Source organism: Pelodiscus sinensis, chromosome 2, assembly GCF_049634645.1.
Source record: "Pelodiscus sinensis isolate JC-2024 chromosome 2, ASM4963464v1, whole genome shotgun sequence".
NCBI classification, from domain to species: domain Eukaryota; kingdom Metazoa; phylum Chordata; order Testudines; family Trionychidae; genus Pelodiscus; species Pelodiscus sinensis.
The window spans coordinates 250,052,473-250,077,555 of NC_134712.1; the positions used below are offsets into that span (position 1 = coordinate 250,052,473).

The 25,083-nt window shown below is 47.5% G+C and overlaps 1 protein-coding gene across 5 annotated transcripts in view; it reads left to right on the plus strand.

The window, feature by feature from the left end:
• ADCYAP1R1 (ADCYAP receptor type I) overlaps window positions 1–25,083 on the plus strand; it is a 213,453-nt gene that overhangs the window by 60,211 nt on the left and 128,159 nt on the right. For all 5 annotated transcript variants that reach the window (XM_006120585.4, XM_006120587.4, XM_006120590.3 and 2 more), the window contains exon 3: window positions 18,324–18,429. In XM_006120585.4, coding sequence (XP_006120647.1) covers window positions 18,324–18,429 — 106 coding nt within the window. The remainder of the gene's footprint in view (window positions 1–18,323; window positions 18,430–25,083) is intronic.

The window sequence follows — 25,083 nt, forward strand, 5'->3', positions numbered from 1 at the left end:
GCAAGACAATTATATTTTGAAATAATAGGTGCTCTCAAAAGACGTGGAATAGCTATTTTGGGATATCTCTGGTATCCCGAAATAGCGCTGAAGTATAGACGTAGCCTCAGTGTTCCCTATTTAACTTTGGGAAAGTCACTTATGTTTCTCTGGGTTTCCTGCTGTAAAAGGATGCTAATTATACTGTCTTAGCTACTGGAAGTATAAGATCTTTGGGGTATAGACTGTCTCTTACTGGATTTATACAGCAATTAGCATGTTGGGGACTGCAGGTGACGGAGATACCAGCCAATGGAACCAATAGCAACACAAATAAAGATAGAATGTTTCACATTATTAAGATATCATATCCATACAATAGATTAATTGCAAATCATCTAGCTACGAACACATTTGGAGATTACAAAGCACAAGATGGTTGCCGTACATTAAAACCGTCTCTCTCTTTCTTTCTTTCTCAACCTTATTACTTTATAGTAGCTATAATAATATCCGTAGCAAGCAAACAGTGTGGAGACCATAGAGATTTTGGGTCTTTTAATATGATTTTCTCCCTCTTGATGTTGTATTTGTTAATTTGGAGAAGTATTGGACAAACAGTTACAAATAGCTAGAAAGAAAATATTTGATCCTACTGGACAAAAGCATGTCAAATAAAATGTCAGATTCAATGATTTCCCCACCCTCTCATGTTGCTCCACTATTAATATCCAGCACCTGAAGGGAAATTATTCAAGTCTGTAATAAAGTGTTGCCGGACATTTCTTCCTTTCTATTGCTGAGCAAGCAGTCTGTGCAGATTTACTGTGGAGTCAGCTCTTGGTGAAACAGTCTCAGTGCAGACCTCAAACTGTATTAATAAGGAGATAGGAATGAAAGTCAAAGCATAAGAAAAGAGGGTAAGAGCAAAAAAAAAAAAAAAAGCTGACACACATGAAATAGTATTAACTTCCCAGTTATCTCCTGCAAGACTATTACAGCAAAACATAGTGGCTGCATCTAGACTGGCAAGTCTTGCCAGCTGTCTACACTGGTCGCTTGAATTTGCACAAGAGCACTGACTTTCTAATGTACAAAATCAGTGCTTCTTGCGCAAATATTTTCACGCTCCCGCTTGGGAAAAAGCCCTCTTGCGCAAGAATACTGTAGACAGGGAAGAACTGTTTTGCACAAAAAAGCCCTGATGGCTAAAATGGCAATCGGGGCTTTCTTGCGCAAAATCGCATCTAGACTGGCCACGGATGCTTTTGCTCAAAAGCACTTTTTGTGCAAAAGCATCCGTGCCAATCTAGACGCGCTTTTGCGGAAATACTTTTAACGGAAAAACTTTTCCGTTAAATGTATTTCCGCAAAATCATGCCAGTGTAGACGCAGCCAGTATGTCCTGCAAGTTCTTAACACAAGTAGGAGACAATATTTCAAGTTAGCATGTTGAGGAAACAATTTGTGGGGAGAGTCATTGATTTTGGGATCTGATTTTGACCAAGAGGGATGAATTAGTTGTGAACATGACGAGGTGGGGAATTTGGAAGGTGGTGATCATTATCTGATAGAATTCAAGATCCTGTGGCAAGAAGGACTTGAACTGAAAAAAAAACACAAGGCCTCTTCAGAAATGCAGGTTTTAAATCAACTCTGAAATAGGCAAAGAACCATGAAAACCAATTGGGAAGAAAAGAAGTTGAAGGGGGCTGGTTGTTCCAACCCCTCACCCCCCAGTGTAATACTAAAGTCTCAATATCAAGCTATTCTGATGCTGATGAAAGATAAGGAGAGCCACAAGAGCCCAGTGTGGCTGCAGAAGGAGCTTTTTAGCTATCTAAAAACCAAAAGAGATACACAGAATGAGAGGTGCATGTTTACGGAGAAAGTAAAGAGGGTGAGCATTTAGGGACAACCTTAGGAAAGTCAAGGAAAAGAATGATTTGCACCTGGCAGAGAATGTTACAGGCAACAGGAAGGGCACTTCAAATAAGTACAGCCATAGTGGGTCAGACCAGAAGTCCATCTAGCCCAATATCCCATCTGCCGATAGTAGCCAATACCAGATGCCCCAGAGGGAAGGGAACACAACAGATAATCCTCACATGATGCCTCTCCTGTCACCGAGACAAACAGAGGCTAGGGACACCATTCCTACCCATCCTGGCTAATAGCCATTGATGGACCTAACATCCATGAATCTGTCTCACTCTTTTTGGAACCCTGTTAAAGTCCTAGTCTTCACAACATCCTCTGGCAAGGAGTTCCACAGGTTGACTTATGCACTGAATGAAGAAAAACTTCCTTTTGCTTGTTTTAAACCTGCTGCCTATTAATTTCATTTGGTGACCACTAGTTCTTATATTGTGGGAACAAGTAAGTAACTTTTTCTTATTCACTTTTTCCACACCAGTCATAATTTTATAGACCTCTGACATATCCTTAGTTTCCTCTTTCCTAAATTGAAAAGCCCAAGTCTTTTTAATCTCCCTTCACATGGCACCCATTCCAAACCCCTAATCATTTTTGTTGCCCTTTTCTGAACCTTTTCCAGTGCCGATATGGAAATATGTTAAACAAAAAAGAAACATCGAGGACGAGGGAGTCCCCCTCTCTGTGGAGAAGGTGAGCTGGTAATGGGAGACGATAGTGCCTGCTTTGCTTCAGTCGTCTCACAAAAGTTAGCATGTGACCAGACAACTAGCAAAGGACAATAAAGGGGAAGGGGATGCAGATCAGAGTACAAGTCAGAGATTTTTCTGGCCAAGTTGAATGAATTCAAGTCAGAGGGTTCGAATAGGGCTAGATAGCCCATTGGTCTGAAGTAGTGTGGCTGTTCTGAGGCTAATACCATCAAAGCTATGGTAGCACACCATGAAGGAACAACTGCCTCAGAATTTTCCTAACGTCATGATGTAGGCCAAAATATCTGCCCCTCATCGACATGGTTACCTACCCTTTCCCTTCTCCGTGCAGTTCAGCTCACTTGTTCTGTGCACCCAGTTTCTTTTGCAACTACCCTGGCACCTGTGGCGTAAGGGGAGGCTCAGCATGTAGGGAGGTTGGGGGGCTCCTCCAGTGCCGCAGTGGATAAGGTACATGCCTCCGGAGCCAGACATTGAGGGCTCGATCTCCACCCACACTGTGGACAGCCACCACCAGCTTCCCGAGGGACGGAGCTGGCACCTGTGGTACAAAGGAAGGATAAGGGGGGCCCTGAAGGTAGGGAGGAGATTTCTGTGGGATGTTTTGGGGACTAAAATGTCTAGATGGAGACCCATCTCTCCTGGGAGTATCCATGTTGCTCCTGACAAGTCTACACTACCCCTTAAGTTGATCTAACTTGCGTTGCAGCAGCGGGTGGAAAAAGACACGCACTTGAGTGACGCAAGTTACAGCGACCTATGCGCTGTCCACACTGGTGTTATGTTGGAAGATCCGAAAGATCCCCGTCTAGACTGGCGCTTTTTTCCGGCAAAGTGCCGAGCCGGAAAAAAGCGGCAGCCATGTTTATGCAAATGAAGCGGGGGAGAATTAAAATCCCCGCTTCATTTGCAATTGCGATGTGTCTAATTTGCATACCTTTTACGGAAAAGGGTTGCAGTCTAGACACAGCCCAGGTGTACTACAGCGGCACAACTGTGCTGTAGTTGTAGTGCTTTTAGTATAGACCTGCCCTATTAGCTCGTGTTGTTTTTGCTGTAGCCTACTACCTGCTCCTTCAATCCCCTTATGCTGACGCTTTCAATATGCAGATAAAAACAATACATGAAGACCAATTCCCACTGATATATTTAACCAGAAGGAGCAAGGACTGATCCTGGCCCAGAGTCCATGAATGCTCCTCATACCCTGGCTAGAACTAGGGACAATCTGGATCTGTTTATTTGATACCGTGGTGATGAGCTATAAGGATAGCTATAAATAACTATTAATGTAATGAAATCTCTATCTTCAGTGTTATTGCTTCATTTCTTATTTTTGTACAATGGTTACTTTTATATACCAGCTTGTTTTGATGTTCTGGTTTTATTATACATAGAAATTGCACTGGTAAAGGCATGCTGTGCATCACGTAAATATAATCACCTTACAAATTGGATAGAAAGCAGTCAAAAATATATTAAAATCTCCCAGACCAACCAGGAGGGTTAATGTAAACTGTTCTGCACCCAGCTGAGGCTTTCAGTTCTTTCTTTTTCTGCAATATTATCCCTCCCAGAACAGAGGGATCCATCTCCTTTATCTCCAGAACTTATTTGGCATTCAGGCGGCTGCCTGTGCATTGTTGTTAATTTATTATCGTGGCACCTGGGAGCCTCAAGTGTGCAGCAGGACCTTTGTGGGCGAGGAGCGGCCCAAAAAGAGAAGGAAAAGACAGTCCCTGCTCCAAGGTTCTTGCAATCTAAGTAGAAGAGACGAGACAACAGATGGTGATAGGCAGGCAGGGGAGTACAAGCAAAGGGTGTTGAGGATGAGAGCACAGCAGATAACCCATTAGCAAGTGTGTAGGCTTCAGAGCAGAGGAAATTTAAAAGGAGGGAGGGAGAGATGGTCACTGAGATGACTTCAGGGGAATTGGAACAATTTGTGCCGTGGAGACGCTGAGAGCTGTTGAATCACACTGCATATGGTGAAAACCACTTCAAGATAGTGGGTGCTGCAGCACCCCCAGTTTCAGTACCTGGGCATGGCTTTATAAATGTTTACAGGCATGAAGTGCAGCATGGAAGAAAGCACTTAAATGGAACATATAGCAAGTGGATGATGGAAGCTGGCCCTCTGGGCTGTTTGGAGGGGCGAGTCGGCATCTCAACAGGGAATGAGAGATGACAGGTAAGATCGGGACATCTTGCACAGCTGGAGTAAGGAATGAGTGAACCAAGCATATTAAAATACATGCTCCTTTCTGTCCCTTCCCATGGTGCATCTCCCTGCTGTAGGACTAAGCTGCAACTTGGAGAGGGCTGAATGGAAGATAGTGACTGTTGCTCTAATCTTGTAAGTTGTGTAGTCACACAACAGTTGCAGGAGAAGATAAAGGTCTTGGGTCTGCCCCTAGAAGCGTTGTTATTATCTGGAGGAAGGAAAAAGATCTTAGGCTGCTCCACCCGGAGTGAGGAGAACGTTTTATACCTCTTCATCCCCTTTCTACCGCAAAGCTGAGGGAGGGGCAGAAAAGTGTGGTAGCAGGCAACTGGCCACACATCCAAGCAGACAAAATAAGCGGAAGTGAACCGGGTCATCTGGAAGGAAGGGATATGAATAAAGAGCTGAAGAGGGATATGGCATCTCAGATGTTTGGGATAATTCAGGTTCTTGGCAAGCACCTGAGGTTCTTTCATTCCTAACTGACACCTCCAAGAGGAAAGGCTATGCATTAATTCCCGCAAAGAAAGATTGGCCTGGCTGAGCATATTCCATGATGCCAATGCAGCGACTGCCAAGTTTAAATATAGAGACAACACTTGGCTTGCCCTGCTGAGATTTGTAATGCAGCAGGACTGCGGAGATCTTGGACTGCAGCAGATGTCAGAAGCTGAGCCTCTGTGAAGATACAATGTCACCAGTGACATTTATAGGAAGCCAGAGCAAACTTTTCAGATCTAGGGACCTAAAGTTAGGCTCTTGGATCTATATTTATCCACTGCAATAAAATGTGGCCTGATTTTTTTTTTCAGTCTTGCTAAGCCACTGCAGTTTCAGGAGCCCAAACTTAAGAAGTGAAGTTGACAATTTTGGCCTAAGTCTGCTACCTTTAGGGTAGCTCAATGGTTTTGCGTATTTGGGCTGGTGGTGATTCCCCCCCACCCATCCCTGACACAGAGACTTTGTATATTGTGCAGACAATCATCACAAATGTCTGGGTGACAGCAATGTGCAGACATCTGCTTGGCAAACGGTACCAGCTGCAGTGTCTGCTCCCTTTGGAGAGATCCTCCCGCTGCGATAGTCTGTCGTGAGTGCTTCCAGTTTTCATGGCAGGCTTAACACTTAGATGGATGTTGCATTTGGTTTTCATGAACACTTAACACAGCAGAGGAGCCTAACACAGGAAAAAATGGATTTATTGTGAAACTCTTCCGTCTGGGTCAGACCTTCACTCCTCCAACGGAGCAGATGCCCTTGTGCAAGAGAGTGCCTGACTGTGTGCATTGCAGGCTCCATAAAATGAAATCCGGGACTTGGTCCTCAGGAACTCACAGCGTAACCAAAACAATTGCACGTCACTACATTGTAGGAAGTCTTCAAGTTGTGTAAGACCCAGCGCTACCATGGAAGCACAGTCAGGGATCTGAACTTTGGAGATCGAGCTGTTGTGAGAACTTGTTATAACGTGAGTGTAATCTTCTATTGATCTACAGAATGAGAGAGGCTGGAGAAGAAGGGAGGGATATCGAGGCTAAAATTTTCAGCCATGAATGCCTGATGGTAGATGCTTACCTCCATATTCCAGCAACTTTCTAAGTTTGGGCTGGATTATTGAGATGCCATGAGGGCCCACATCTCTCGTGACTGCAATAAGAGCTGTGTCTGAAAATCAAGACACACAGCAGGTGCCTAAATATGGAGATAGATGCTCCTATGGAAAGGGGGTGGGGTGGCGTATAAGCATATTTAATAGAAAATGTTCATCCCAAATCAGGAGAAAATGTCAAAAATTTTCACAAATTGAAACAGTCCCTAAAATTTCAGCTCTGAAATGGCAAAATCTTGACTAGCGGGATTTTTGATCCAAATAAAGCAAATATTCCCCACTTAACATGAATCATTTTGGTTTGTTTGAATTCACCCAAAACACTGTTTTGAGTCAGTACAGTACTTCCTTTTGTGTACTTCATGGGATCCAAGTACTTTCCCCTCGCTCCCTGATAGGGGAACGGGAAGAAAAGCAAGCTGCATCCTGGTACGCATGGCGGCTTCCACACGCTGCCCTCCCGAAATGGTGCCATTGGTACATGTTCAAGTGCTCAGAGGTCTTCCAAAGGCTACATCAGCTCATCTAGATCAGTGGTCTCCAACCTTTTTACACCCAAGATCACTTTTTAAATCTCAGAACAGGTGAAGATCTACCGCCCCTCCCCTTCCTTGAAGCCCCTCCCCTTCCTTGAAGCCCCGCCCTCTCTATTCTCCTCCTGTCCATCACTTGCTATCCCCAGCCCTTACTTACACACTCTGATAAACAGTTTATTTTTAAATTATGCGATACATACAATTAAAATCATGTGTTTATAGTTATGAAATAAATGGTCTGTTTTTTATTCATGCTATTTAAATCTAAAATGAAGCATTTATAATTATACGTTTTGTGGGGACAGAGTACTGTGGCTGGGGGCAGGGGAGAGGGAACAGGGTGCTGGGGGGCAGAGGACAGGATTCTGCAGCAGGGGACAGAGTGCCAGTGGGGACAGAGTTCGGGGAGTGGGGACGCAAATGGGGACAGAGTTCTGTAGTTGAGGACAGGGGAGTGGGGACAGGGGAGTGGAATGCCAGTGGAGGAAGAGAGTCCCCTGCATCTCCCTCCTCCCAGCATTCCCCCCGGAAACCAGCGTGTGCCTGTCCCGGGGCCAAACCCCCCCGCGCAGGGAAGCCCTGGGGCCAACTCCCCCCTCCACGCAGGGAAGCCCCGCGCGCACTCACCTGCCCCAGGGCCAACCCTCCCCGTACAGGAAAGCCTCACGCGCGCGCCTGGCCAGGGGGCCGAGCCCCCCTCCCGCGCAGGGAAGCCCCGCGCGCACGCACCTGCCCCGGGGCCAACTCCCCCCTCCACGCAAGGAAGCCCCGTGCGCACTTGTCCCGGCGCCAACCCCCTCCCCGTGCCGGGAAGCCCCGGGGCCAAACCCCCGCGCGCCGGAAGCCGACACTACCTCCGTCTTCTCTCGAGGTAAGTAGTGGCGCTTCTAGGGGGTGGGAGGGAAATGGGGGCGGGGCTGACAGGACGCCTTGCGAGCGACTGGTCGAGGCCTCGAGATCGACCAGTAGCTCGCGAGCGACTGGTTGGTGACCACGGATCTAGATAGTTGCCTAGTTTTACAACAGGCTACATTAAAACACTAGCAAAGTCAGTACCAGCAAAAATTTCACACAAGTTGTTTACACTGTTCCATAAGGACAATATTTATATTCCAGTTGATTTATTTCATAATGATGTGGTAAAAGTGTGAGAGAGCTGTTTTTCAGTAATTGTGGGCTGTGATGCTTTTGCATTTTTTCTGTCTGATTTTGCAAGCACGTCAGGTTAAACTTGGGGATATATGTGACAAATCAGACTCCTAAAACAGGAACAATAATGTAGAAAATTTGACAGCTCCTGACCTCATTAAATGGTGAGTTTTTGCTGAGATTCTAAGCAAAGGACATTTCCTGCCTGAAATATTTCCACTGGGGTTTTATTTAAGTTTAATTAAGTGTAAATGGTTGAATGCATGATGGGTAAGAATAGTACTTTGCTTTGCAAACAAATGAACAATCCAGCAAAGCCCCAAACACAAAGTCTCAGGAGTCACGTTATTTCCAAATTTCCCTCTGGAGAATTCAGTTTTGCACGAGCATGGATTTGCTCAGCTTTAGAATGCTAAAATCCTTCAAGCTTGTTTTGGCATGGTACCTGCATTCAGCTGCCCCTGTGGCCCTGATCGTGTACTGGCTCAGGGGTTACACAGCCAGAAAAACGGATCACTTGGAAATCTGAAACAGGATCTTGGGCAATGTTCCCTCTTATCTTTCCATACATGAGTGAAGGGGGAGGGATTTGAGCTCCACCATGCCCTCCATCTTAGGCCACCCCAGAACCCACCAGAACCCACCCCACCTCCAGAGGGGTCCCTTGTGCTGCGTTTGTAAGGCTGGAGCCAGCTCTATCCCTGGGGCAGCCTGTGTTGGCTATCCAGATGCTCCGAGGGCAGGCAGGAGAGGAGAGGAGAATAGGACTTGAACCTATCACCCTGCGCGCTCCCCAGGAAAATGCCTGCTCCCCTAGTCCACTCCAGAACCCATGACCCCACCTCTCTACCTTCAGGACATCCTTTATCCAGCCTTCCTAATGCTGGAGCCAGCTCCAGCAGGCCTAGGGGATAGGGCATCAACATCCAGGAGCAACAGGGGGTGATGATGTGGTTGGTGTCTGCTATAGACCATCAGATCAGGTGAACGAGACTTTCTTCAGACAAGTGAGAGATGCTTCCAGATCACCTGGTGCGTTGCACCACCAGGTGAAACACAAACATAGCAGTGAGAGCTCTGCTAATCAGCTGGGCAGCATTGGAATCTGTCCCAACGGGCCACACAAGCGCACAGCCCACAGGGAATGCTGATCTCCAGTTGTGCTGCACAGCTTCATTGCTCTGGTACCTGAGCTCTCTCGCTGGACACGTGAGTTGTAATCACATCTGTGATTGCACTATAGACATACCCCCAGCAGCACTCACTCAGAACTTGCAGACCATGGGGAGGAAGACCTAGAGGGGCTTTAAACCACCTTTCTGTCTCCTCCCTGACCCCAGGCTGCCGCATCCTCCTTGTCTTCAGCTTATTCCAGCTCCAGTCCTGGGGAAACTGTTGGTGGCGGTCTGGCTGTTCTCGGTGCGATGGTGGGACTCGAACTCACAATCCCAGGCTCTGGGGAAGCAGCTACTGGGCTAATTTAAACAGCCCTTGTGGCCTAACTGCATTACAATAGCTTCCCTGGGCTTCCCTACTAGTGGAAGCACCTCCCAGATTTTCCATAGCTCTGTGGCCCAACCTTTCCCCCATTTCCCAGTGTAACCCCCTACAATAAGGCTTGCAAGGGCTTTTTGGAAGGCAGCCTGCAGCTGTCTGTATAATTCAGTGAGGGGCAACCTAGGCTAGTGAGTAAGCTGCATGAGTGTCTCCCCCCTCCTATCAATGGGCCGCAAGATTGTCGAAACCAAGACAGTCTCCTGGAATAGGGTGGTTCTGCTAACTGCGCTCGCGTACTTAACATTTGCAGGGTGTGCCAGTTGAACTGTAGCAGTGCCTTGATCAGATGCAGAGGGAGCGCACGGCTCTCCCAATACTGGGTGCAGTCAACATGCATCTCACTTCCCGTGCTCTGGCTTTAAGTGCATGTCACTTTAGCAATACTGGCAGGGGAAAAATGATACGGACGAAAACCAGCAGAATATGTCAACCCTGCGCGTGGTCAACAATAAACAAAATGTCTCGTGGGCCACACATAGAATCCCGATATAATATGTGTGGTCCACGGGCCACAGACTGCCCACCACTGCTATAGTGCCTCTGCTGGAAGGATCTTCCCCCCAGCCCACTGTGACGGACACTCCTCGCCCCCCGTGCTTTCTGATATGGCCATATGGACACAGATATCCTTAACTCAAAGATGCTTGGGTCAAATTGCCTCATGTATCCTATCAATCTTCATGTCATAATCCGCTGCATCTATGTATCTTATTTTGGTGGATGTATCATTCTTGTGTGTAAAATTCGACATAGGGAGTATGGAATGCTCTGTGGTTTTAAATGTGCGAAGGAAAGCCATCAAGGGTGTTTCCAATATGGGGATACCCCCGTGTCTGGGCAATCCCATGTAAATTGCCTTTTTGTCTTTAAGTCTTAGCAATGGTTGGTCTTAGGAAGTCACATGACCTCCCTAACTGGCTAGGTAATGTCTCATGCAAAAGTGGGAATCTTTAAAACAGGGAACTTGCAGGTCTTTGGCTGGTTGGCATGGCACACGCCAGGGAATGAACCAAAGACCCCAGGGAGAGGGAGACCCGGGTCTGAAGGCTTAACTGGAAAAGGAAGAGTTTTAGGGTAAGTTTGTAATGAGTGTGTAAAAAGATTGTACTGAGATTTTAGTGTTAGAATTAGCTAAGCATTTTCTGTTATTTTAAGTTTGTACTCTACTTTGCTCTGCCTGTTCGCAGTTACTACCACCTGAATCCTACTGCTTGTACTTCATAAAGTCACTTTTATTTACTATGAAGTCCAGTGTAAATAATTGTTACCTTGGGGAGCAATCTGTCTGCACATCCCCCCTTTCATTGCTAAAGGGGGCTTGCCTATATAATTCATGTGGGGTTCTGATCCCATTTGAGGAGTGGTATCCCGGGAAGCTGGGCCCAAAACTGCATTTTCCTTGGACCTGAAGAGTTTCAGTGTCTGTACTGTTTGCGGGGAGAGGGGCGGGTGATCTCAGCATGGTGCCTTGGCTGGGGGAGAGCAGGGAGCTGGCCCAGCAGGACAGAGCAGCGAGAAGCCCCTTGTCAGCACTCCAGGAGGCACCGCCAAGGAGTCGTCTGTGACTGCCCCGTCACACCCACATCGAGGGTCTTAGCAATCGTTTACCTGGTACAAAACACCAGAGCAAGAGGTGAGGGTCACACCAGAATGGGCATAGCTGGATTTAGGAAGGGCTACATATTGAAATGGATAATGAAGTCCATTGTTATACTGAGTGAGATTAAAAATGAGAGAGTTGAGTAGATGGCCTCATGTTTCCGGACATTCATCACAACCTCGAAGAGCCAAGGTTCGTAAAACACATCATAGAATAACAGAGCACTAGAATTGGAAAGGACCTTGAGAGGTCATGTCCAGTCCCCTGCCCTCATGGCAGGGCCCATCACCATCTAGATCATTCCTAATAGATGCCTATCTAACCTGCTCTTAAATATCTCCAGTGATTTAAATTAAAAATTAATGGAGATTGCCTATCTCCTAGAACTGGAAGGGACCTTGAAAGGTCATTGAGTCTAGTCCCCTGCCTTCTCAGCTGGACCAAGTACCATCCCTGACAAATTTTTGCCCCAAATGGCCTCTGCAAGGATTGAACTCATAACCCTGGGTTTAGTAGGCCAATGCTCAAACCACTAAGCTATCCCTCTCCTGGTAGCAGGTCATTGCACAGCTATTGAAGACAAAGATTCAAGAATCTTCTTCTCAAGCAGCTGGTATTGCTGCTACTGGAGTCAGGGTACCGCCAAAGATGTAACACGGGTCTCATTTGGAATGGTGATTCCTGGGTACTCTAGAGATTGCATTGGAAATACCTGCCTTGTGTTGCTTGCGTTCACAGACAGATTTGATAGTCTTCTCCAGAAAACGAAAGGCCACCTCTGCCAAACTCAAGAAATAGAAGGTACCACTGGATACATAATATGTCTTTTTATCCAGAGCTACCGCTTCAGAAGGCATCCATTAAGTGAATGATGCGTGATTATACTGCGGCTGTTTTCTAGAGTGCAGGGAGACATGCATCTCCCAGGGAGTCATTCAGCTCAAGAAGGTAACTGCCTCTTACCTACACATAAACCCATTGAAAGGGATCAACAATCTGTCTTGCTGGCTGGTTCTGTCAGTTTAGGTGCAATTTGTTTAAAACAGAGTGTCAAAAAATATCACATTGATTGTGTTCTTGTGACTGGCTTTGAATCGCTTTCTAACGACTTTCCTCTTTAACTTGGTCTGAAGTGTTTGGAAATTACAGTCGTTTGGTCTCCATTTAGGCTAGCAGACAAAAGCACAATCAAGTGACGAAGTGAGGCCTTTATGGAACAAACAGTGTGTTCGATTGATGGCCAATGTTGTAGGGAGCAGAAATGGCATAAATCAGCACCAAGAAAATCCATCTCATCAGAGATCATTCCTGAGCTTTTAATGCAGCCAAGCTGAGAAATTATTAACAATTCCAGGTCCTGATCTGACCCATTGCTGCTGGTTAGAAATGGAGATGAAAGCTAATACAAATGTTTCCATTGCAAACATGCTTCCTTTCTGTATTTTGTGTTGTGGCGAGATAGCTTTTTTAAAAATGAGAATCACAATAGAGTTAGTAAAATAGGTAATTAGTGTGAAGTCAATGATAAAATAAACCGAATGGATTAAACTTGTTCCTAGTGTAACATCAGTGAAGACAATGGACTTGCCCCCAGAGTGAATCAGACTCCATTTCATCTCTATAGTTTGTTGATGTAGATAACTTTGTTTCAGGACAGCTCACTTATATTCAGATATACAGTCTCTCTCTCTCTCTCTTTTCTCTCTCTCTCCCACCACCCCTCCACTGCTTGATCTAAGGAGGTACCAAGAATATTGTACCAATTCTTGTTACATTAGGATTTTGTTTTCACTCATGTAAGGCCTGATCCTGCAAACTCTTAAGCACATGACTAACTTTTAATTGCTTAAGTGGTCACATTCAGTTTACTCAGGTGAATAACCTTCTTAAGCGTTTGCAGGATTGACCCATAGATAGGCCATTGAAAGGAACAGTTTACCAGTGCTTTCATGCTAGCATTTTAACCAAAAATTCTAAATTCTGAGAGAAAATCCTCATTGTTTTTGTCTCTAAACCAGTTCTTCAGTGGTGATACTCTAAGACTTCTGAAATCCATTCATTCACTGCGAAGAGCTTTTCTGATTTCCTCTGATGATCTGCAAAATTGTTAATATTATTGCTTTCAATTCATCTTTTTCTAAGATAAGTCTTGATCCATGGCGACCAATATGGCAGTGGTCATTTTCATGCCTTGAGCTCTTCTGTGCATCACCCTGACCAGTGCAGAAGTAAACAATGAGGAGTGTCTGCTACTCCATTTCCACCTAGTAGGTGATATGCAGAAGCCATGACAGGATTCTCCGTCACTCCCATTGGCCGGTGCAGCCATACCAAGCAGGAAGGGAAGGGGTGTCATAATTTGCTGGTGGAATGAGCCAGCTACAAACCATCAACAAACCATCAACTACCTTGAGAAAGGGGTTTGGTGAGGGGATTGTGATTCCCTGAGGCACACTTCCTTCAGCAGAATGCTTTTGGGTATTTTGTACTGCCCAGACTATTGGCTGTGTGTTTGTGGCACAACCTTGCTCTACATTTGCTTATTTGATGCAATTAAGCAGCACTTATCATAGAATCATAGAATACTAGAACTGGAAGGGACCTCAAGAGGTCAAGTCCAGTCCCCTGCCCTCACGGCAGGACCAAGCTCTGTCTAGATCATCCCTGACAGGAGTCTGTCTAACCTGCTCTTAAAAGTCTCCAGTGATGGAGATTCCACAACCACTCTAGGCAATTTATTCCAGTGTTTAACCACCCTCACAGTTAGGAAGTTTTTCCTGATGTCCAACCTAAACCTCCCTTGCTGCAGTTTAAGCCCATTGCTTCTTGTTCTATCCTCAGAGGCCAAGGAGAACAATTTTTCTCCCTTCTCCTTGTGACACCCTTTTAGATACTTGAACACCGCTATTATGTCCCATCTCAATCTTCTCTTTTCTAAACTAAACAAGCTCAGTTCTTTCAGTCTTGCCTCATAGCTCATGTTTTCTAGACCTTTCATAATTTTTGTTGCTTTTCTCTGGACCTTCTCCAATTTCTCCACATCTTTCTTGAAATTTGGTGCCCTGAACTGGAGACAATACTCCAGGTGAGGCTGAATCATCACAGAGTAGAGCAGAAGAATGACTTCTCGTGTCTTGCTCACAACACTCCTATTAATGCAGTTGATGATGGAATTCGTAATGGCAAGAGCTCTATGAGGCAGAGGGCCTCATTGTGTGACGCATTATACAAATGTAGAGGAGTAGGCAGAATACCGTATTTTCTGGTGTATAAGACTACTTTTTATACTAAAAAACATCCCCCAAAAATCAGGGGTCGTCTTATACGCAGGGTATAAACATACAGGCAGTCCCAGACTTGCAGGTACGAATGGGGCTTTTCTCGCTCTGGAGGACACGGACTGCAGGACCTCGCGGTCCCGCCGCCCGTGTACTCCGGGGCGAGAAAAGCTGCTCCGCGTCTCCCTGGTCTGCAGACCAGGAAGACGCGGAGCAAAGCCGCGGAGGGCTGCCCCGCTGCCTGGGCTGCCCCGCTGCCCGAGCCCCTCCACGGCTTTGCAAAGCCTCGGGGGAAGCCGGCAGCGGGACAGCCCAGACGCGCCGCGGCTGTCCCGCTGCCGGTGTTCTCAGAGGCTTTGCTCCCGGTGTCCCTGGTCTGCTGGAGACGGTCCCCAGCAGACCAGGGACACCGGGAGCAAAGCCGGGGAGGCGGAGGGGTCCCGTGCCTCTGAGGCTTTGCTCTGGCAAAGCTTCAGAGGCGCGGGACCCCGCCGCGGCTGCGGCTTTGCTCCCGGTGTCCCTGGTCTCCAGCAGACCAGGGACACCGGGAGCAAAGCCGGGGAGGCGGAGGGGTCCCGCGCCTCTGAGGCTTTGCCAGAGCAAAGCCTCAGAGGCGTGGCACCCTGCTGCCGCTGCGGCTTTACTCCCCTGTCCCTGGTCTGCTGGGGGGGGGGGGTGCAGCTACTGCGCCCCCCCCAGCAGACCAGGCTTTTGTTGTGGACCCTGGGGCAGAGCAGTTGAGGTGCTGCTGGTTGGCCTCTTAAGGGGGGGAAGTCTTATACGGCGAGTATAGGCGAAAACCTATGTTTTAACTAGAAAATTAGGGGGTCGTCTTATACGCCCAGTCACCTTATACGCCGAAAAATACGGTATATAAATTATCGTTACAGTTGCAGGCTCGAAAGTAACACGAATTTGTTCCTTGTCTCGAAGGTGCTTTATTGATAATTCCTGTACCTCACTGTTCTTTAAGAAGGGAAGGTAATTTGGCCATCTTTCAGGTGTGGAAACTGAGGCAGAGATACAAAGTGGCTTATGATAGGTTACCCAGTATGCTACCAGAAGAGCTGGGACTAGAACCCAGGTCACTAGAATCACCCTTTAATCAGCTACCCACTAGGTCACTGTAGCAGCATTTGTCTTTTATTAATTGCTAGAAGATGTACCTGGTGTTGCTCAGCTCCTTAACTCAAGTAAGTTTTTATTTTCTTCATTTAAATCATTACTCTTGGGTGGGGCTAGGATGAGGGGATCAGTATACAGGCTGCTCAGGTAAGAGAGGACAGCCCTCTCTTACTGCAGCAGCTTGGAGCCAGGGCTCCATGTCCCCTGGCTGGGGGACAGATCGACAAACAGACACACAAGCAGACAAACTCTCTGAAATATGTAGTCTCTTTCTTCACCCCTGTTCCTTTCTCTACCTCTGCCCTCTGTAGGCCCAATGAGATTATACCTGTCCCGGTCCCCATCTCTGGCCCTTTGCTGCCCTCTCTGGTCATTCTATGGTATAACTTCCCTCCTACCAGACCTTTCACACATTTCCATTTTAGGAGAAACAATCAAATTCCAGGCATCTTGCTTTAAATTATGATAAGAGGAAGCTGCATATCAAATTTACTGGTCCCAACTCTTACCGTTTAAGAGGAGTTCTTGGACAAAGACTCACAGACAGATGAACAGACACACGGACAGATGAACAAACTCTCCAAAATATAGAGTAGATGATTTATTATTATTTTATTATATTATTCCTTCAGCATTTGTTTTTAAAGCCATCTGTTTAAATTTGTTTTTTCTTCAGCATCTTAAGTTCAGGTCTCAGCCTCTTTTTGCTTGCTTGATTTTTAGTTCATTGCCTATTAAATAGAAAGATGCCTGCCTTCTGAGAAGTTCTAGGAGTCCTGTACTTTGGTTCCCTGAGATTTTTGAGTTTTGGCTCTACAAAATGCATTTGTTTTTCTCATGCTCCTCACCTGACTTCTTTGTTTTGTGATATCTGTCAGCAGGTGCTGAAACTGTAGGTATCACTAGTGTTTTGGAGGGAAATGCAACCAGTCTGTCTAGGAGCAGCAAATATCCTCAAGGCAAAAGAAAGAAGATTGGAATGCTGTAACCTTTATGTCCTGGCTTGGGCTCGGCTCTCTGCGGGCCTTGTTCAGAACTCTGACCCCCGCAGCCTGCCGACAACACAGAACCTCACCCTGGTCTCCACCAACCTTGGTTACTACCCTGATACACTCTCCACCCTGAGTTTTTCCCAAGTGATCTGCTCTGACATGCCCAGCCCTCTCCTAGAATGCTCAGAAAATTAAATCGGTTTGTTGCAGCTTTATAGAGACAAAAGTCACACCTGGGGAATTCATGCTGAGCTGACCACTTGCATTTTCTGCTGCAGTTTGGTCATAGAAGGGAGGCGAGGGATGCAGCATTACTAGGCACGAGTGGGAGGCAGTGAACTGAGAAGTGGGCTTCATCAGTGATTTCCAGAGTCCTTCTGGGAAATTCTGAGCCTGGAAAGAGCTTGAGGAGACAGCTCACCTCAGTGTAATTCTCATTTAAACATGGAAACCTCTTTTGCAGTGCACCGAAATGTTGTTTTATTTTCTTAAGGGGAAGGCAGTGCTCCTTAGAAAGGTTGTGTGTCCTAGTGGCTACTTCACTGCACGCAGACTCAACAGGCCTGGGTTCTCTACTCAGCTCGGTCCTGGGCACACCGTGTGACTTTGGCTAGTCACCTCTTGGTAACGTAGCACTATGGGTACATCTAAACTACATCCCTTGTTTGATAAAGGGATGTAAATTAGACATGTCGAAATTGTAAATGAAGCCGGGATTTGAATTTCCCGCACTTCATTTGCATAATAGCAGCTGTGGCTTTTTTTCGAAAAGATGCTTTTTGAAAAAAATAACTGTGGTCAAGACGGGGATCTTTCGACAGAAATGCCCCGTTTCAAAAGATCCTGTAACCCTCATTTTTTGAAAATGTGAAAATCCAGTAGGAGACTTTTACTTGACACCAGTGGGGTCTACATGGACCAATGAATACTCTACACATGAATGTGCATTAGAAATCACTCCCTTGTGGGCTGCACACTGCCATGCATATACAAGCCCCTGGTGAGTCCCTTTTCTCGCCTCCTTTGCAGCGTCTCCTACCCTGGACTTCCATAGAGATATACAGACTAGTGCCAGGAGACACTTGGATCCACCCAGCTCAAGGACTGTGTTTCATTTTGTCCGTAAAACCATCTCATAGTCAGGGGAGATGAGAGGAAAGGAGGAAATCGGGCTGCACAGCCACAGATGTATTTGCCTGGCCGAAGACTCAACGAAAGAGTTTTCAATTTAGTATTGAGACACCAGACAGATTCAGTGACATGCCCAAGGCTAAACAAGAGTAAATGGCAGGGCTAGGATGTCCCAGGGCTTCTCAGTCCCCATTCAATGATTTAAACCACTAGAGGATCCTTCCCCTATGGCTTCAGACTCCATAAAAGCAACGTATTCGAAGTGGGTATCAGGAAAAATAAAATAGAAGACATTTCTGTCAATAATCTCCATTGTAATCCATTGTAAAGCTTCGTTTAGCTTTAAGTCAGTTGGCCTGGGCAGTGAGTTAAGTGTCTTTATTTCACCTTCCAGAGTTGTTTTTTCCTCCAGAAGAGGCTCACGAGATGTATTGGTTTCCTCATGAGCTCGGAATAGCTTAGTGTCTTTGTAATTGTTCTGCTTCTGCCTTTCAGGTTGTAGCAACGCACTCAGACTGCATCATCCGAAAGGAGCAGGAAGCCTGTCTGGAGAAAATCAGGAGAGCAAATGCCCTCAGCCCGCTGAATGAGTCCTCCCCAGGTGAGTTCCAAGATGGAGACATACGGTGAACTCTCACTTTCAGAGTTTTCCTCTCGTTTACGTATGTGACACACAGGATATTGACGCCAATGGCTTACTAGAATACAATTCAGTAATTAATTATCCTTGGGTAAACTAGCAAAGATAAACGGTATAAGAGCAATTAATTGTCATGCTTCAGGGCAAATGCTGATGATCAGCCGAGGTCAGGAATATATTTCCTTCCATAGAACAATATGACACAATTGGCTACATCTACACTGGCATGATTTTCTGGAAATGCTTTTAACGGAAAAGTTTTCTGTTAAAAGAATTTTCAGAAAAGCACGTCTAGATTGGCAGGATGCTTTTCACTTTTTGCGGAAAAGTGTCCGTGGCCAATGTAGACGCGCTTTTCCGCAAAAAAGCCCCAATCGTCATTTTCGCGATCGGGACTTTTTTGCGGAAAACATTATTGTGCTGTCTACACTGGCCCTTTTCCGGAACAGTTTTCCAGAAAAAGACTTTTGCCCGAATGGGAGGAGCGTAGTATTTCCGGAAAAGCACTGATGATTTTACATTAGATTGTCAGTGCTTTCCAGAAATTCAAGCGGCCAGTGTAGACAGCTGGCAAGTTTTTCCAGAAAAGCGGCTGATTTTACGGAATAACTTGCCAGTGTAGACACAGCCAATGCTACTCTTGTAGTTGGTCTGGAGTCACCCTGTGGTGCCCTGTGATGAGTGCCAGATTGCTAGATTCCACCCACTACTTCAGAGCCACAGACAGGAAAACTGAGGCAAGAGATGCAGACCCTGCTATGCAGAGGCTCCATCTCCCTCTCATTGACTTCATTGGGAACTGTGGATGCTCAGCACCCTTCAGAGTCAGGCCCCAAATGACTCCTCTGAAGCTGCAGAGCAAGTCACTGGCAAAGCCAGTTCCTTGAAGCCCGGTGGCAATTCTAGGGCTCCAGCCAAACTTTCCATGGTGCAGTTTGCGGTGAAGGGGTGCAAAGGGGGCCCAGAAGTGGCCGACATGGGGACATCCTGACTATGTTCCCTTTTCCTGGTCATGTTTCCTACCTTGGATGCAGCGGGGGAACATTCAGGAACCTCTAAGCAAACTCTGCTCTACCAGAGCATGCCTGGATGTGGGGTGCTCCTCTGTCCAGATGGCTTTGTGGGCAGAGATCGGCAGGGGCACAATGCAAAGTGTCCACACGAGATGCTTGCAGCAGCAGCCGGACCCTGGTGCCACAAACAAATCAAACGGTTTGCTGGAACCCGGGAGAGTGCACGGGCCAGGCCTTCCACGTTAGCCACAGGCCTCTCCAGGTGCATCCAGAGCCCCAAGTCGTAAACGTGGGCAAGGTGAGAACCCTCCTCTGCCCTGCAGAGCTATGTCGGCCGCTGACTGCGACTCCTGTTACGTGTTAGTAACGATAGGCCAAGTGGCTGGGGTTTGGAGTCCGAGCCTTCCGGGGTCGTTGGATCAGCTGGTTCCACACGCTGCACAGGCTGGAAAAATTTCACCCAGTTGCTCCTGGTTCCTGACCCTGGGGGGAACACTCGGAGCCATGAATGCACGGATCAGCGTATCCAGCCATGCCCCTACGCAGAGTTACAGAGGAACCACTGTCATGAATGCTGCTGCTCCTGGGCCTCTGCGTGTGGTGAATCCACTGGAGGTCCTTCTGCCCTACCAGCAGTGCCTCTACAATGGGGCCTGGTTCCCCCCTTTTTCCTTCCTTAAGCGACCTGCACAGAAATCACCACAGGTGCAATGCTCCCAGCTCTTCTGCGGCAGCACCGGGGAGATGAGGTTCCTTGTAGCCCCCTGGTTGGTCTTGCTCGGTTAGTGACTCTGATTAGGGGCCACGAGGAGAGCTTGGGTGACTCACCCGAACTCCCTGAGAGCAGGCGGGAGGAGGAAGGCAGTGAAAGGGAGGGGCGGCTAGGCAGCCGGTGTGAAGTAAGCTGCTCCATGAACTGTCTGGCAAGGGGACATAGCTTTCTCTGTCACCTTTCATTTTCCCCACTTAGGGAAAGGGTCTGTGGGTGTGACTCCCAACCCATGTAGAGGTGCTCATGCGGACACTCTATGGACAGCAATACAGCTGGGGTAGCCACCTGGGTACATCCATATGGCCCTGGCTCCGCTACTGTTTTGAGACTTGCTCAAGGAGTGCTACCGTGGGCACGTCTACACAAGCCTGGCATCACATCCCCAATTACAAATGTAGATGTAAATTGTGGGTATGTCTACTCCTCAGATGCCGCTATGATTGCTTCGTGGGTTGGCATAATTGTGCTTGCTCCCGTCTAGCTGAGGCAGGTGACATTAGCAGAGAAGGCGAGGTAGCGTGGACCCTGGGGGTGGCTGGCAACCTGCGTAATCTGATGACATGGATCTGGGGGTGGCTAGCAACCAGAATCCGTGGTGGACTTGTACTTGGGTGGCTAGCCCACCACTGTTACCTGCACCGGCTCAATTACTGCTTGAGTGGGTCTGCGTAAGAACATAAGAATGGCCATACTGGGGTCAGACCAAAGGCCTGTCTAGCCCATTATCCCATCTTCCAAAAGTGGCCAATGCCAGATACCCCAGAAGGAGTGATCAGAACAGGTAACCAACAAGTGATCCCTCTCCTGTCACCCATGTCCAGCCTCTGAAAAACAGAGGCTAGGGACACCATTTCTTCCCATCCTGGCTAATATCTATTAATAGATCTATCCTCCATGAATTTATCTAGCTCTTTTTTGAACCCTGTTAAAGTCCTGGTCTTCACAACATCCTCTGGCAAGGAGTTCCACAGGTTGAGTGTGGACTGCATGCAGTGTAGATGTGCCCTACACAGGTTTGTTCCCTACTTAGCTCCTGAGCCATGCAGCTTCCTGGTAGCCCTCACTCAGGGCAGATTGTAAAGCTGTAATCCAGGCCTATATGCTCTATCCAGCCATATATCGGATATATTTCAGACTAGGCTCTGCCATCCTTACTCATACTGTGTAGTTAGTCCACAGTGACTCCTATTACAATCAGAGGGGCCCTGGGCAGAGTCAGGTTATATTCAGCATCGCCGAACCTGGCCTTTCATTAAGAGTGATCGAGAGCACCATCTGAAAGATGGGCCCATTTCAGTTCTTACTGCTCTGAACGCCTCCCCCCCCCCCCCCCCACGGGGTTACCTGCCTGCAGTTGAAAGCAGCCAGAGGCATTTGCAGTACGTTTTCTTCTTTGGTTGGTTCCTCTCCCTTCCCCCTCCCTCAGCCAGGCTGTCCTTCAGCTGGGAGAAGGCGCCGGGCTCTCATTAGTGGGTTAAAAAAATAAGGCTTATTAAAAGCGACAGCTAGTGGAGAAATGAACTGTTAGCTTGTTTCCTTTGGAAAACCGAGCAGCATAGAAAACACCTATGTCTGAGCTTGTCAGAAGCAGATGGGGGAAGGAAGAAATGCATTCCAACTGGGTAATAAACAGACAGGGAGGCGAGGGGTAGAAACCTTGGTAGATCCTTTGTGTTTCCATCCAAACAAAGCCGGGGAACAAAATCTATTTCATGAGTAATCGTCCATTGAAGGGAAGGTGCCAAGAGTAGAAGAGCAAGGACTGAGGGGGGGACAGGGCAGTTTATTTAATGGCTGTTTTGTTCAGTGTTTGTACAGTACCAAGCACAATAGGGTCCTGTTCTACGACAGGGGCTGCTAGGCGCTACCATGACTCAAATAAATAATGAGAGGTACTTTATCTTCATTCTCCCCAAGCTTTAAATCCTTACCCCAAGGGAAGTCAATGGGAGCTCTTTCTGCATGCTCCAGCCCTCTCAGATTAGCTCAGCCCTCTGTCATTTTGCCTCCTGCTGTGTTTGGCTCCTGCTTCCAGATTTGCAGAAGGGATGGCTCCCCAGCCGATGCTTCCAGCTCCCCACGACGAGCTGCAGTATGTGCAAAGCGCTCGTGCTGCAGCTGTAGCCATGGAGCCTTCAGATGAATGCGAGCAATATTCTGCAGAAGCAGCCAGCCTCCAGACACGTTCCTGCCTCGGCAGAGTAGATTTCCGCAGATGTCCTTCTGCACTGCGCTTGCTGTTGTTTTATCCTCTGCCGTGGTGCGGTTTTCCTCCCTCTGCTGCTTTGTGGGGTCTATACGTGCTTGAGAAACAATGGTTTATTTTACAGCCCCTCCCTGATCACTGCTTCCTCTGAAGCGTGTTCAGTCTCTCTGGGGCTTTCATAAGGAAGGAAATAAGGGTGAAATACCGACCCCAAGCCCCACCCCCGCCATCCCAGCCACCCACATGCCAAGCCTGAATAAAAGGAGATGTGTACACAGAGTTTGAGCAAGGGCCAGGATCCTTCTGTTGTGGGCTAGGAAGGGAGAGAACATGTTGCAGAGAAAGACAAAGTAGGGGAATGAAGAGGATGAGCCAGGAGGGAAAGAAGGGTGAGTTGTTCAAGGCAATTCAATCCAATTCTCTCCTACATTGACATCTCCCCAATTTTCTGGCTTGTTCCAGCCTCAGTTCTAGAATAGATCAGAGCAGCTCCTGGGCTGATCTAACTTATGATAGCTGGGAACGGTCCCCAAAGGACTGCCCGCTAGTTGAGAATTGGCAATGCACATCGATACTCTGGTTATGCCCTCTGCTGCTCCCATCATTCTCTGTCCTATCCCCGACACCCAGGGATTAGTGGGGATGGTGCAGGAGTTGCTTAGATCAACTGTTCAGCAATTGACATGTTCCCCTTGCTGAGGAAATGCTCATCGGGCCAGGTGCAGTAAGCATCTGGCCCCTGTGCACTGCCAGCATTGGAACAAATGAGCTGGAGCACATGAGAGAGGTTGGCCCATGACTCTGGGACAGGACATTTTATAATCTAAGGTAGTGGTGCGCAACCTTTTCCCCGGTGGGACCCCTAGGAAAATTTTGGTTGAGAGAAAAAAAAAAAGCGTGGCCCCTTTAAATGCCACTCTGCTCACCTGCCACTCCCTCCACCCCCACCACGTGTATGCCGAGCTGGGAAAAAAATGGCAACCCCCCCGAAGACAGTTGCGACCCCCAAGGGGGTCACGACCCATGGGTTGTGCACTACCGATCTAAGGGCCAGACCCTGCTTTCTTTACTCACATCATTGGTCAATTAACTGCAATGGAAACACTCATGTGAGCATGGGTTTTGTGACTTAGGAGGTGATTTCAACAGGAGATGCTGCTGCTCAGCGTATTACTGGTCTGGTCCCTTGGTTTAATCATCACAGTTTCTGAAATACAGTTCCATGGTCTATCATGTCAATAATGCAGGTGTGTGCTGGCCGCACAATGCATTGGATTGCATCTTTGCAGGGCTCTGCCCTGTCTCCATGGACCTGCCATTCCAGGCATGGAGCTCCATAGTATAATCATCATGCTACTTGCGCCTCTGTAATGTCCTTCGTGCCACGATCTCAAGGGTTTTGTGACCATGAGACTTACAGCCAATAGCAAGTTTTCCCATCAGTCACTCTCACAGCTCTTTACAAAGAAGCCCAGTATTGATATCCCCATTTCACGTCTGGGACAACTGAGGCACTGCATGGGGAAGTAACTTGACCAAGGTCACGCAACAGGCCCATGGAAGAGCTGAGAATAGAATCCAGGCCTGTAATCCAGTGCTTCATCCTGCAGGGCATAGTGCCTCCCCACAAGCTCAGAACTCCCCTCTGAGAGGTGTACATTGAGGAACGGCAGGATCACCCCCCTACTGCCTGTCACAAACAACCCTGAGCATAGCAGGTGTGCAACAGTGCACAGCAACACTCCAGAACCATTTAGGACAGGAAGTGACCAGGAATACTCTAGCCAATTGAAAGTGCATAGTGGATTTTGGTCACCGTATCATTTAGGGGACATACCAGGACTTCTATTTCTTCCCTTACCTCAAGTGCCATGGGGTGACCACAAAAAAGAGGCACGTGAGACAGATGTTGAATGCACCTCTGGAATGCATCCAAACACCATGGTGACGGGTACGGTATTCGAAGCTGAATGGAACAGGAAGTGAGCAGGGCTCTGGGTTTTCATCTCCTTGTAAAATCACTCTTTAATTTTGGCTGCCCCAATGAACTGGATTAGCTTGTGGCATGCTTTCCAGCTCCCCATCGCAGTGCCCAGGGCAAAGGTACAGCCGCACATTTCCAGCCCCTTTCGGTTTCATAAATGGCTCTTTATGGAGCGAAACGAGCAGCACTCATCCCCGGTGAGCCAGAGCCCTTTGTCCTTAGAACAGGATTGAGAAGAATGAAAGTTTGGAGGAGGAGAGAGAGTTGATTCGGTTTCGCTTTCCCAAATGCAGAGGGGCAGAGAGTTTCGCAGATGTGTGTTTTGAAAAGGAGCCCATCTGGATGGGAAGATGGAGCCAGATTGCTGTGTTGTGCCAGAGAGTTTGCTGTAGTTTTTGTTTTCTCCTTGAACTGCCTCATCAATCTGCCTTTCCTGTTGCCCTCGCCAGCACTGGGGAGAAATTATTTCAGTGTGCATGCGCTTCCCTCCTGGTTGCAGCTGTGTATGGGAGTAATGTGGCTGTGGCTGTCCTCCGGGTAATTAGCTCCTAAAAGGTGCTTTGTTGTCATTGGATTTCTCTCCATAGCAGGGCAGAGGATCCACTAATAGTCTAACAGCAGATTCAGAAGCATGAGGCAG